Raw genomic sequence first — 13,776 nt, forward strand, 5'->3', positions numbered from 1 at the left:
CAGGGTTAGGTTAACGGTTGGACTCGATGATCTCAAAGGTCTTTTCCAATCAAAGTGATTCTATGATTCTATTCTATGATTCTATGACTAAGACCTCAGTGCTGCAGACAATGTATGGCTATAGTCCAATTTCAATTTACGACAACTTCAGCTTGATGAAGTAATTGTTTATCAAAGCTGGAGTCTCTGGAGTGTCAGAGTGATATCACTATGTCAATTTTGTTCTGAACACATTTACAATATAATTATTATTACAGTTAGTTCATATAGAGGCATACTGCTTAATGGAAGCTAAGATTTTGGCCTGTGTTATAAGACTTGACTGAAAGTTGGACATGTAGAAGCTGGATTTAATCTCACGAGGAGTTTGATTCACTCGTGTCATCTGTGAATTATTATGTGAATTTGTGCAAATTTTTCCTGTGTGATGCTTAGGAAGTCTCTGAAACACTTATGAATAAGCACAAATATATTCTTTCCCCTTCTTTATCTGTTTTGTGACAGGATTCTGCTGGTTCTTTTAAAACCTTTGAAACCTCCACTAAGAGAAGCAATCCCAACATTTATTCCTTTTGTAATCTACTGTATAATGGGCATTTGTTACCACGTTGTTGAGTACTATCTTAGTGCATGCAGTGAGGGAAAAAGTTTTTGGTGTACCTTGCATCAACTCCAGGAGAGTTGGTAAAGAATTGCATTGAGCTATCTAATTAGGCACTGAACATTAGAGAAAACAGACTGCTTCTGCCCTTTTGTTGTGTAATACTGTCATACCTAGAATTGCATCCTTGTGGAAAGATTCAGAAATATATTCCATGTTTGAAGGGTTTTCATTTAATCAGCGGTCACTTCACTTGAGGATGCATCTTTTTATGAAGGTCTTCTTGCCAGTATGAGGGTTTTGTTGACTGATGGTTTGGGTTTCTCTTTCTCTCAAGAGAATTCTCAAGAAGCATCCATAACTTAGAAGGGACTCAGTGAATGTATGCAATAGAAAGGTGAATATGAAGAGAAAGAATGACTGTTTGTTAACTCCAGTCCTTTGAAAAGTTGTCTCATTTAGCTCCTCCATAGAAAGAAATGGCTGAAAATAATCTATTTTGTTTGAATTAAGGAAGCTGAGCCTTACTGCAGCTATGTAAGAAATACCCTCTTGACTTCCTGGAAACTGAAAGAATTTTTTTTTTGAAGAAGTAAGTTTCTCTGACATCACTAAACTGCATAGAGAGTTTGTGAGTGGTTAGTTTGGTGTAGCAGAGGAAGCAACTTCTTCACAGATAAGCAGGCAGTGCAATGTATGTGCCTAGTTATTCTCCTTTTTGGTTCAAGTTTTGCTGGGAAATTCTTTTGCAGACAGATAACACTTATTTTGCTTTCCAGAGAGAGACACATGCTGTTTCATAAGGACACGCCTGATTTCCAGAAATAACCATGTTTTTATGGCTTAAACTCTTAGCATTTGGCGTTGTGTTTCTGACACAGGATGATTTTGCCAAAGGTACGTAGCAAATGATATTTCTTTCTCTCATTTTGATCCCTTAATGTCCTCTGTAGAAGTAAAACAAATCAAAAGTTTTGCAAAGCGGAGAAACATCGTCTTTGTTCAGAAACTAGAATACAATTATATGCAGTGGTGTCAGAATCTAAATCAGGAAGATTGACGCATAATGTACAAGGCTAAAATGTCTTCCGCATGGTCATACTGAGAGTTATATGAACCATTAAAAAAAAAAAAAAAAGAAAGATTTGTAATTTTATTTGATAAAGAATACATTTGATCTCTTCTGTGAACCTGGTCAATATAGACTTTGGTTTCATCTCACGATGCAGTACATTGTTTTCTGTGTTTAAATCCTTCAAGAAAAAAATCTTCCCATCCATTTTAGCCACTCCCTGATCTCAGAATCTCTTACAGTTCCTCAAATTTTGATTTTTTGCTGCAGTGGGGTTAGTAAAAAAATATAAATATTGTGAGTTAATCTCTATAGTTGGGGAATTACTTATTTTATATTACTGTTATAAAATATAAGTTATTTATTTATTTTATAAAAACTGTTTCTTAAAAAGTCTTCAAAATGTTCAGTTGTCTAATCACCCCACTGCAGGTGAGTTTGTCTCTTGGCTTTTATTTTTATTTTATAAGAGAAAGAAAGAGCTCAAGAGGTTGATCTTGCAAAACATGCTAGATAGGACAGATAATGTGAGTAGCAAGAAAAGCAATTCATTTTGAGGTAATACTTTACATAAAGACAAAACCAGATCTATGTTTAAGAAAATATTTTATTGAAAAACTACATATGTACCTTCCATCAGTTTTGCTAGTTAATGTAATTTAGGTTAGTTGATGTCAGGCGCAAAAGCTTTTCTCTGAAGTGATGTTCACCCTAAAAAGTGGCTTGAAACATATTCTGAAATGGCAGCAAATTATATGCAGGGCTGAAACCTCTTTTCACATACACTGAATTTATGAATGTTTCTATCATGTCACTATTTTGACTCCAGGTTTATACTGATGTAAGTAAGAAAATGATCTGGCTTTAGTTGATAACTAGCTAAGAAGAGCATTTAGATCATGAGCTTTAGTTCTCCGGTCCTTCAAAGTCTCTGAAGAGAGGCAGCACTGAATAAATCTGGTTGGTAGTGTTGGATATTATAAGAAAACAAGTGAATGTTGTACTGTAGAGGAAAAGAACAAAATCTCTTGCTTTTCGTGTCTTTTTTTTTTTTAATCTGCTGTCCTACTTTCCATTTTATAAGTCTTTCTGAGACTTCCTATCGCTCCCTTTTCTCCAGAAAGGGCAGATTACTGTCTGTTCTCTCAGCCACCTCCACAGTCGGTCGATGTGTTAGCTAACAGTGAGGGATGGAAGACAGAACGAGGGGTAGCAGTATTTTATTTCAAGTAATAGTTATTTTGTGGCCACACACAGTAGCCTAGCTCAAGCCAGTTTCTCTCTACATACTTGTACTAAACAGAAGAGTCTCAAAGAAATGATCAGTTTTAACTCCTCTCTAGTACACTTAGACCAATTAACAGTCTCACTTGGTAGTATCAAGCGCTCAACCTCACAGACCTTGTTTTCACCATGTAGTTTGGCACAGAGACTGATTCTCCCGTCAGGGTCACGGAACCATTATACTTCATCTTTGCTGTGTAGATTACTCTGCCTCATAGCTATGGGTGACTGGGCAGTCTTCTGGGGAGGAGTTTGTTAATGGAGGAGCAATATTCAGAAAAAGGTGTTGTAGGATTTCATTTTATGGCAAGAACAATTTTTAGGCACTTGTTAGTAAGTGTTGGGTGGGCTTTGGGACTTGTTTTGTTATTACTATTATTATTATTACTATTATTCTCCAGGAGCCCATTGTACCTAGTGATTTTGAAGACCTAGCAGGAGAAATTTTGAGGTTGTCTGACTTCCACCACAAGCACAGACATCCTATAAAACATCCACACTTTCTTGAAATCAACAAGCCACTTTTAAGAGCATTAAACTACATGTAAAACAAACAAAAATTTAGGAATATCTAGAGCTTGCACAAAGGCCTTCTCTTTATGTAAATCCCTGAGATAAAAGGCAGTATCCAGCTGGTTATCCTGGTAAGAAATAGATGAGTCATAGTATTTGTGAATGTAGCCATAAATACCAATATATGATACCAATAAACAATAAAATTTGAGTTCGATCTGTCTCTGTGAACGTTTGCACTGCTGAAACGTCATTAAATTCATCAGTGTGCTGAGCACTATTTGTTAGTCTTTCATTTCTACCTGCATGGAATAGGTAGAAATAGGTAAAATCTTTAGTTGCCAGATGTGTGCTTCTTAAAATCTTCAGTGTAAGATTGATAACATAACACCTTCTAATATCTGGGCTGACTTCCCAATCAAAAACGGTGTGCTAACATGCCTGATACAATGTATCAATTCCTGTTTATGGAAAAAAAACCCAAACAAAACCCAAACTAAAATCCAGGAAAAACCTTTGCAGGACAAGCACTTTTTTTTTTCCACTAGGTCATTAATTCAGGTTCCTCTCCTACTCTCCACAAAAGTATAAGCAATTTGGCAGCCCTCACCCACGTCTGAGCCACTTCCTTTATTTCAGGAAACTAAATAATTGCTTGATAGTTTTGGGTGTGACTTTTTTTATTTTCCAAGTTAAAAGTACCGAGCTTCAGCAGGCACCTCAAATCTGGGGCTGTGCGGTCTCCATGACCAACAGCTGTGGAGGTTTCAACTTGGAAGTGTTACGCTTTCTTCACACAGCCAGCAGCTATCTGTGGAAAGCTTTTTCACAGATTGGTCTGCCCTTTGGAAAGAGTCTGGCAGACCTAATTTTTAAGTAGCAGAACTTACTGCTATTGGCTCATTTTATATGTGTGATAAAGGATAAGGGGAATTCCTCTGGAAGGAGGAGAAGCATTAAGGTAGAAGAAAGTGAAGTGAAGGCTTTAGAGCACCGCCTTGGATGTTTTCCTTTTATGGATGCCTCATTGCAGGTTCTGTTTAGTTTTTTTTTTAGTGGTGCACTTAAGGCTTTCTGAAATACCCAGAGTCCTGCACTGAGACACCTTTTAATAATTTGAAGCAAATTGCCCTGCTTTTTACATCGTGTGCAGTTCTAATACTTTATTCAAAATCAACTGAGAGAGTTTGTGTATGCATAGGGTTGCAGGCAGTCCTGATGGCTTCCTGGGCTGTCCAGATGCAAGCCACTTCTAAACTGGAAGCTGTTCAGTTTCATTATGGTGAGCCATAATGGCTTTATGGCAAGTGATTTTGGGAGAGAGCCATAACCTAAGCCACCAGCAGGACACACGTTAATCGGAGCAGAGCAGCACACTAGCATAGCTACGTGGTTTCTGGACTAGAATTAGTTACTTAGTTTGGACCAAACATGTAATTTTCTTTACCCATTCACCTAGATGTGCACAAACGTAATGAGCAGATGGCTGGGTTGTTGATGTGGTATATTGATTACAAGTACAGATAGGTCAAGAGGCATTGGTTCTGGACTAATGGATCTTTCTTACAGAGTATGGAAAAGACATTTGCTAGTCATTCTGTATTCACTCAGATTCGTGTATTGACATACTGAGAATGTTTTACCAGTATAGACCTAAAGCCACAAAACTGCCATGCAGAGACCAATTCTAAAGAAAATCCAGCTCTCAGTGGCATGGTATGTTGGAAGCACTTCCTTTAGTTTTAGTTTTTAACTTGGTGAACTTATGTTTATATGTTTAGGTTCTGAAGAAAAAATCAACAGTGAGTGGGTTAGAAGCATTACATATATAATGAGATAAGGCAGAAGTGGGGGGGAGGAAACAGGATAAAGTGACTTTTCAAAATGTTCCTAGTATCAGGAATCAAACTCTATTTTTCTGACTCCTGTGACCTATCTGCAGAACCGCCTGCCTCCCTGGGAGCATGTGTATGCATTAAACAAGTAGGCAGCCTCCACACTGAAATTGTGAATGCGTTGTATATAGTGCATGAAAATGATCCTGTTTTCTTTTCCTGTGCAGCTGCATTGTGGTATATACCGTACCATGCTGGGAGCAGGGAAAGGAGAACAGCAGGCCATGAAAATGTTCTGTCCTCTGTTTACATTCTCGATGTAGTTTTAAGAGTTAATATTCATAAGCATACATCTGGCCCACCAGGAAGGCAGAGCAAATTAACCCACAATGAACTCTCTGCTGTCATGGCTTGACTTCTCTTCATACTCATTCAACTACCTCGTTTAGAGTTAGCTTGAGTGTCTCTGCATTACCCCATCGTTTGCAGCACAGACTTGTCCTGCATCTTGCCACTGTGGTTCCTCTGCTGCTCCTGTGCTGCCAGCCCCAGGGCGAGGACCACGGGGGTGGCTGCAGAGGTGGCACCTGAAACAGCAGAGGAACGAGAGGCACTGCAGGAAAGTGTCATATATGGGACAAGGCTTGCTAGAATGAGATCAGCTCTTTGCGGCTGTGAGTGAACTCCTTCCTTTCAAGCCCCTAGCAAGAACACGTGCATTACAGGAATGTAACTGCTTAGATAGGGCTGGACTGGATGTCTGTGCTCTGCTTGAGAAAGACATGCCCTTCAAGCTGGCTGCTGGGGCCGTGACTGCCAGCCCTGCCTGGGAGACAGCGACTGTCCCTGAGCGCTGCTCTTTTCTGCATAGTGCGAAGATGCCCGTTGTTCACATTGATTCATCTTTAATTGTATATAACTAGAAATCAAGCTGTTACTTCTTTCAGGCAAACTTAGGAAGTACAGAGCATCCAAAACATTTTTTGGGGAATAGTTTATTCTCTTCAAAGCTCAGTTTAGGCCCTGAAGCACTTCCGTGCAAAAAATGGTAAAAAGTTTTAAAGTGGCAAAACTCTGACTTCCTCCTGTAAATATCAAGATTAAAATAACAGAAATACTGTCTTTCAGACTGTTGTACTGTGTGTCCTGGTGTATTTCCAGGCTATCCATACACTTGCAAACAGATCTTGTTCACTGGTGTTTCAGTAACTGTTACAGCATTTTATCTATTTCCAGGCTTCTTTCCCTTTCAAGTAAAGCAGTTTGGGGCCTTCAGTGCCAGGATTTTAGAAACTAGCTGTGAGCACTTCAGTGCCAGCTTATATTATCCACAGTGTTGTATAGCTAACAGGATCCACTTCTTTTCTTTTCTTTTATACCACTACTTTGCAGTACTGTTCTTCCAGTTATTCCCTCTGTGTCAGTGCCTCCTCGGCTAGCCCGCTTGCTTAGGTTTCTATTCTCTGGTTTCAAAGACTTCTCTTACAATCTGTCTGTTCTTCATTCATAATCGCACTGCCCTGCACAGAGCTCTAGAGGTATCTTTTGTTGTGCATGAATGAGGGTTTTTTTTTTTGTTGTTGCAAAAATGTGGACTCCATGGAGCAATATTTTTAATTGCCTTTTGAAATACATTCTTTTCCTGACAAAAAGAGAAATAATCAAACTAGCTGTCTAACAGAAAAATGAAGCCATACAATGACGTTTTCTGTACAACACATAAGGAAATAGCAGTTCGTTAAATGGGGCATATATGTCCTATATGAGCTGAAAGATTTTACACTTGGGGAAATGTAGTACAATACAGAGCCTCAGCTGAAATGGTACAAAAATATACAGTTAGTGAAACCTTTCCAGGTAACCATATACATTGCAGAAGCTGTGAATGGAATATTTAAGATAGTATTTGTCCCTGAACTGTTTCTGGATGCTTGAGAATTAAGACCTATGTAGGTAGAAAAAAGGGTAAAATGAATGGCAGAACATAGTCAAGCTTCTAGAATAAGATCTAAGAGACAGAAGTCAGTTGCAGTCTAGGCTGTCTCAGAAACTCATGGTGTGAAGTGTTAAGTCATTTTCATTTCTCTGGATCTCAGTTTCATCATCTGTTAAGTTGAAGGTAGTAACGCTTACCTTATTGCAAAATGTAGAGTCCTAAATCCTTAAATATTCTGAGGGATGCTTGTCTCGCAACCTGTAAACTACCACAAATTAATCTGAAGAAACTGGTTGTACGTTAGAGTGTTTTGAATAATGTATCTGAGCAAAGAAAATGAAAAGTATGGAACAAATGACTTGTGCATGAATTTCTACCTTGTTCTCAGTCCTAAAGCACAGGTGTTGTCAATGGGGAGCTGATACTTTTGTGCTGAGTAAAAACAACCCATACTGTTCTTAACTTCAGCAAATCTGAAATTTTCTAAAACACGATCATGTCAACTGTAGTCTCTATTTTAACCAATGTTGGATGAAATAACTGAAGCTGGTCAATGAGTCCTGAGACACAAGAACAGGACTGCCAGCTTTTTACTTTCCGTGTCTGCGGATGAGATGAGAAGGTGTGCTAAACGGACCGTAGCTGCAAAGGGCTTCATGTTACAAAGCACCCTCCACACCTAGGGGTAGATACAATAGTGAGCCCCCGTGTCTGCAGATGAGATGAGAAGGTGTGCTAAATGGACCGTAGCTGCAAAGAGCTTCATGTTACAAAGCATCCTCCACACCTAGGGGTAGATACAATAGTGAGCCTGTCTAGTAAATTAGGTGTTTTAGGAGTCTCAGTGGTAGCATTTATAAACGTAAACCAACCATTCCAGAGAAATGCAGGCCCAGCTGATTCTGTCAGCGTATGATTTAGAATCATATGCTTGCATAATTGAAGGAAAGATGATCAGTGTTGCTACAGCAGCAGTTTAGTTAATCTTCTTGCGATAGACTTCAGATGTCTCAAATGAATGCAGAATCACATACAGAAACACCTTAGAGAAATATTTTGGTTTTAATGAGTTTTGGGTAGAGTATCTGGAGGATTTCTTTATTCATATCACTTTTTCTTGGAAGAATTTAAATGATTATGAAATATATATTTTTAAAATCATGTGTAATTTTTTTTACTTGGTGTCCCTGATGGCAGTGAGAGATTGTTGCCCTAGGTCTCTTGTAAGCAATATACAAGTTCCCTCATCCCCAAATAATGTGTGTGAATGTGCATGCCTGCGCCATATATCTGTGTGTGTGAGTTCAAGTATAATAATTACGGTACTTGAGACTGCCCGATAAGTACATGAAAATACTTGGCCTTGTTTGCAGTTTCATTAATGCTTCTGTGCTCAACTGTGCTGCCTCAACAGAACTGAAAGACTTCTCTACATCCTCCACACACCTGCAGCTTAGCGTGGTAGTCTGAAGTATGAAATGTTGAGGTTTGAGGGAAAGATGTGAAACAGCAGTAAGAAATATGCATTAGTACAACTTAGTAGCATTTCTGATTTTGCTGTCCTAGTCTGCTAATCAAATGACTTACAAATAAATGTTTCTGAGAGCCGCCCAATACATTCACTCTCACTCTTAGAAAACATTAGGAGTAACAACAGCTTAACCCAGCATCAACTTACATACTTAAAGGTTCAGAAGGCTTACAGTGGAATGGTGCTGAACACAAGGGAGGCAGTTGAAAGAAATAAATGTGAGATCTAGGAAGAGCTATTTATCCTTGATATTAATGGATCGAGGTTTTGTAATACTTGGTGGTTTTGTAATACTCGGAGGTGAAACTTTCATAAAATCTGGTAATGTTTGGGCTCCTGAATTTAGCACTTATACTTTTCTGAAGATTGGCCGGTTTGGCCATGAGGATTTAGAAGTGATAAAATACATAACTTTTGATATGTATTAAAAAAGTATTTATAGAGGCATGCCAGTTATGGAAATCTCTCCTACAGATGCCTTTTAAATCAACACAGGATGTATTAAGTTCATTAGAAATCATAGCAGGGTTCAGGAGAAAAAGTCCCACAAAAATTCCAAGATTTGTGGATCAGATTATTCAAAAATCTAATAAAAAAGTGACAGCTGCATTTGTCTTCCTCCTGTGATTAATGCTAGGCTTAAGGGCCTGCTAAGATGCAGTTTTGCGCCACCCTGAATAAACAGACAAGTGTTTGGCACGGTAGCTGTTTTAAGTATTTTGTGTTAATGTTGGGAAGAGAGGCATTTACAATGTGGAATAGATTGTGCTCCAGACATGTCAACAAGCATGTCATCATTGCAGGAGTGTGCCTTAAATGGCAAGAGAAGGATTGCTTGTAAACCACAGCTTCTAAAAAAAAAATCTCTTCACTGAGCAATGAAGACATTTTAGTAACACCGGGAATGTCAGATATGCCATTTTTGGCTGCTCTCTCTGCAGTTGATGCTCTCTGTTTCTCTTTGCAACAGAACTGTGGCTCACCTAAGTCTCACCTCAGTGGTGACGTCAGTGGAAAGTCTGAAAAGGCTTTCAAGTGTCTTACAGGATTTATTTTATCTTTGTGGGGTTTTTTTTCCTGTATTTTGTTGAATTTTCTTTGGCTTTATATTGGAACAGGAAAATAAAGTCCAATTTTATTTTTTTTTTAACCTACTGGGGGTCTTCAGACTCAAAGTTCTGCTTTTCTGTTAGCTGCTGTGAGAAAGCTGTTTGGAGGAGGCACCCCCGGATTTGACTGTAGGCTCCAAAACACTTGGGAACTGTTTTTTCGTAGAAAATGATCATATTTTCAGAAGACCTCCGTGTGTTGGTCACTGAGACAATGTGAAAAATTGGAGTCTCCTGCTGCAAGTTAATATTTCACGAATCTTTTTCTGAAGATGTGGATACTGAACACTTGAAAAGTCAGGAAGGAGCTGCTCCTGTGTGTGTGTGACTGCCTGACATGTGTGTACAGTAGGGCTGGTGGCCACAGGCACGATCAAGCATTCTTGTTGGGCCAGGTGCTGTACAAATGTAGGATGAAATATGATCTTGTCCTCAAAGGGTTTATGATCTGTTTCTGGACAGCATAGATACTTCTTAAAAAGGAATGGTACAGAGGAAAGAGGAAAGACAGATAAGGGAAAGATTAATAGTAGCTTATGTGGCCAAAGGGTTTGCATAATCCCCTGTGCTATTTATTTCCTTTTCTCAGAAAGGGACATACAGCATCTTATTCAAAGCAGCATAGAACTGCATAAATTTTTCCCTGGATCTAAAATAAACTCTCCTACATAGGTCCATGTATTGCAGGTCTCACACTGTGCTCTTATAACTTCTTTATGTCACAACAACTGATGTGCATATTCCTGGAAGATAACTCTTAATGATAAAACTGCTGCAGGTAAAAAAGCTCCTCTCTTGCTATATAGAAACAATGAAAAAATCAGGTGACATACAAGGGCACTATATTTATTTGCAATGATTATTTTCTCCAGCTGTTTAATCCTTTCATTAACATATTGCATTCTCTCACCAGTGAGTGAAATACAGTAAACAAACAACAGAATGTGTAGATGATGTGTTACAAACACACACACAATTCTCTCTCTTGTATGGGATAGCATATAATCTCACCCCTCTGATTCTTAATTCTTCTAGCAGATACTCTATCTGCAGGAGATGAGCTAATGTGAACAGCATCCATATATGAAAGAGAACCACCATATTCTGTTCAATTCAGAAAATGTTTATGTTGCATTCAGCATTCTCATATAGAAGTGTTCATAAATAGTAATAACAATAATAAATTCATTTTGACCTGTAATTGACCTAACAGATTTATTTAGACTTAAAAAGAAGAATTACACTGTAACTGTTTTCTCTTGAAAAAATCAAGGAGAATGAAATACAGAACTCATCTTTGGAGTTGCAGAGGATGACATCATGGTTTCTGAATATCAGATGGTGAACTCTGTAGGCACAAGCTCTGGGAATTTCCTGCAATTTATTCAAGTGTGACCTGGATCCATATTATAGTATAGAATATTTTTTTTGAAATATTTATTGAACTCTACAGAGGTTCTGTTTTGGTTTGGGTTTTTTTTTGTGGACTTGGTTGTGATCCATTTGCTGAATTGGAGTTCAGTCATAAGAACTTTTGTGTTCTAGATAGCTGCAAGTTTGAGTGAAAAGATTTTGTTGTGAAATGCTAAGGGTTTGGAATGGCTGTTTGTTATTACAGTAGTTGATCATAAGACACAGCTGTGACTAGAGTCTTGAATGAAGCTGATGTATTGTGTAATTGTTTAATAATATTGTCTTTCTGTAAAATCTGAGCTCTGTCTAATTATGTCGGCTTGTCCTTGTGGCAATGAGCAACCAGAGGTAGCAGGTCCATAACGCTACGTCCTTTAAAAAAAAAAAAAATCACTTAAAATCTTTATGGTAATCTTTGAAAAGCATTGGTATGATTGATAGAGTGATAAATCTTCTAATTTATGACTGATGTCAGATCTTTACAATGTTAGTAGATGCAACTGGTATCTTTTTAGTGAAATTTTCAGTAGGTGTAAGAATTAACATTCATAAAGAAATTCTGATCAGATATGAAGCCAAATGGGGGGTGAACAATGTCGTGGGACAGGGAGTCAGGGTGTGATGGTACAGCCATTGCTACCCCAAAGCATGAGAAGAAGGATGATGGAACTGGTTTAAGAGAAGGGATTTGATTCTGGGACTGAGATGGCAGTGGGGAAGAGAGCAGCTGAAAGGAGGGGGAGAGAGAAACACACGCAAAACTGATAGGAAGCCTCTACGTCATACTGCAAAGCCTGAGATAGCAGCCAAAGTCCCTGAGTTCCACCACTCTTGTGCTGTCAGCAAATATCTGCAAAAGTCATTGATGAAAGTCTTCTAGCACTGTCCTACACAGGAGATGAAAATGTCCTAATGCTATCAGTACTCCCTTAACCCCAAAGAACAGGTCTGAGCAGGGAGATATGCACATCACTGTATTGCTGGTAAAGCCTGGGGAGAGCAGCATTGTGCCCTTTCAGTTTCTGATTTTTTTTTGAGGGTGGAGGATGTTTTTAAAAAGTAAGAAATCACACATACAGAGTGACATGAAGATTATGAATCTAAGCACTCAGTTTTCAGGACATAGCCTTGTCTCTGTATCTTATGGGATTTTTTACTGTCACATACCATTTTTCCGCTACAGGATTCTCTTCTCTGCATAGAGAATGAAAATATATTCAGAGTATTGTTATATCTGTGCTGCTCAATATATAGTTCAGGCTGTATTTACAGAATTGTTATTCAAAACTTTCTGCAGCTAGAAATATTAGTTTCTTCTTAAGCTTTTTGATGACAGTGCTCATTCTCTGTAGCTAAGTGCTACACACATCGGATTTTCATATTTGTGATGACAAAATGATCCGAAGAGAAAATCAGTTTATTGATTCAGAAAGCTTAATCTGAGATGAGCACCATACTCTTTAAAGTATTCAAACTCTTTCAGTTAATTTGCAGTTTTGAAAGGTCATTGCTTCTGCAAATCAGATGGGTATAATTAAGATAAGAACCTGTGAAATGCAGACCAAGTATTAAGGACCGCTGTATGGAAAATGAGTGTAAATAGATTTTTGTAGCATCATACAAGAATTCTGTGACAAGAGCTGAAATATAATCCTGTTACCTAAACCAGCATTTTACTACTTAGATGTGGGATCTCTTTTCTGTTTTTTTTTTTCCTTCCTGTGGTCCCCTGCCTCACTAACTCCATGGCTCACGCACAGAATTAGCTCTGCAGGCAAAAGGTATTTTCACCACATGCTCTGGAGCATTTCTGTGCTGGACCAAAAGAGCAGCCTGCGATCACATAATGAAAGAACTCGGTGAATATTTGTAAGTGTTAGGAAAGGAAAGAACTAGGGTTCTGCACTGGACATTTGACACCTCTTGAATAATTAATTACCTTTGTTCCCCAGACAATACCTTTTGGAACAGCTTATGTGTGTACGATTTTATTATAAAATAGTCATTGCACATTGTGAAAGTCACACGTATCTGTGACGTTTCAGGGTGTAATTCTGTGCTGAAGTTCTGGCAATGTCGTAAATGAAGCAAATCAAGCTTTTTCATAGCTACTCTTTCAATATTTGGAACAGAATTGAAGCACTAACACTGAAATTCTGGCTTGTGTGTTGTGTTTTGGGGGGGGGGTTGGGGCGTTTTTTGGGTTTTTTTGATAAAACACCTAGCGAGGTCTAGCTAAACATTTAGTTCTTTGCAATAGTGTAATACTAAACCTGCTACATTCCTGCACCTCTTGGCCAAGGCCAACCTGTTGGTAGCTGTCTTTCCTACTTATTTTTGAGGATTACAATTGTTTCTATTGTATTTAATGTCCATGGAAGTGACTTATATCATGTTATCGTTATTTTTGTATTGTTTTCAATTATTGGTATCAAAATGAACATTGTATTTGTTGATGCTATTTATTTGACAAAGGGTTTTA

General features: G+C 38.3%; 1 protein-coding gene across 11 annotated transcripts in view; it reads left to right on the plus strand.

Moving 5' to 3' along the window:
- Positions 1-1,224: 1,224 nt before the first annotated feature.
- PTPRC (protein tyrosine phosphatase receptor type C) overlaps positions 1,225-13,776 on the plus strand; it is a 66,478-nt gene continuing 53,926 nt past the window's right edge. For all 11 annotated transcript variants that reach the window (XM_035891779.1, XM_035891784.1, XM_035891786.1 and 8 more), the window contains exons 1-2: positions 1,225-1,295; positions 1,381-1,498. In XM_035891779.1, the coding sequence (XP_035747672.1) occupies positions 1,432-1,498 (67 nt within the window). In that variant the 5' untranslated portion in view covers positions 1,225-1,295; positions 1,381-1,431. The remainder of the gene's footprint in view (positions 1,296-1,380; positions 1,499-13,776) is intronic.

Source organism: Egretta garzetta, unplaced genomic scaffold (genome assembly GCF_000687185.1).
Source record: "Egretta garzetta isolate BGI_Z169 unplaced genomic scaffold, ASM68718v1 scaffold163, whole genome shotgun sequence".
NCBI lineage: Eukaryota > Metazoa > Chordata > Aves > Pelecaniformes > Ardeidae > Egretta > Egretta garzetta.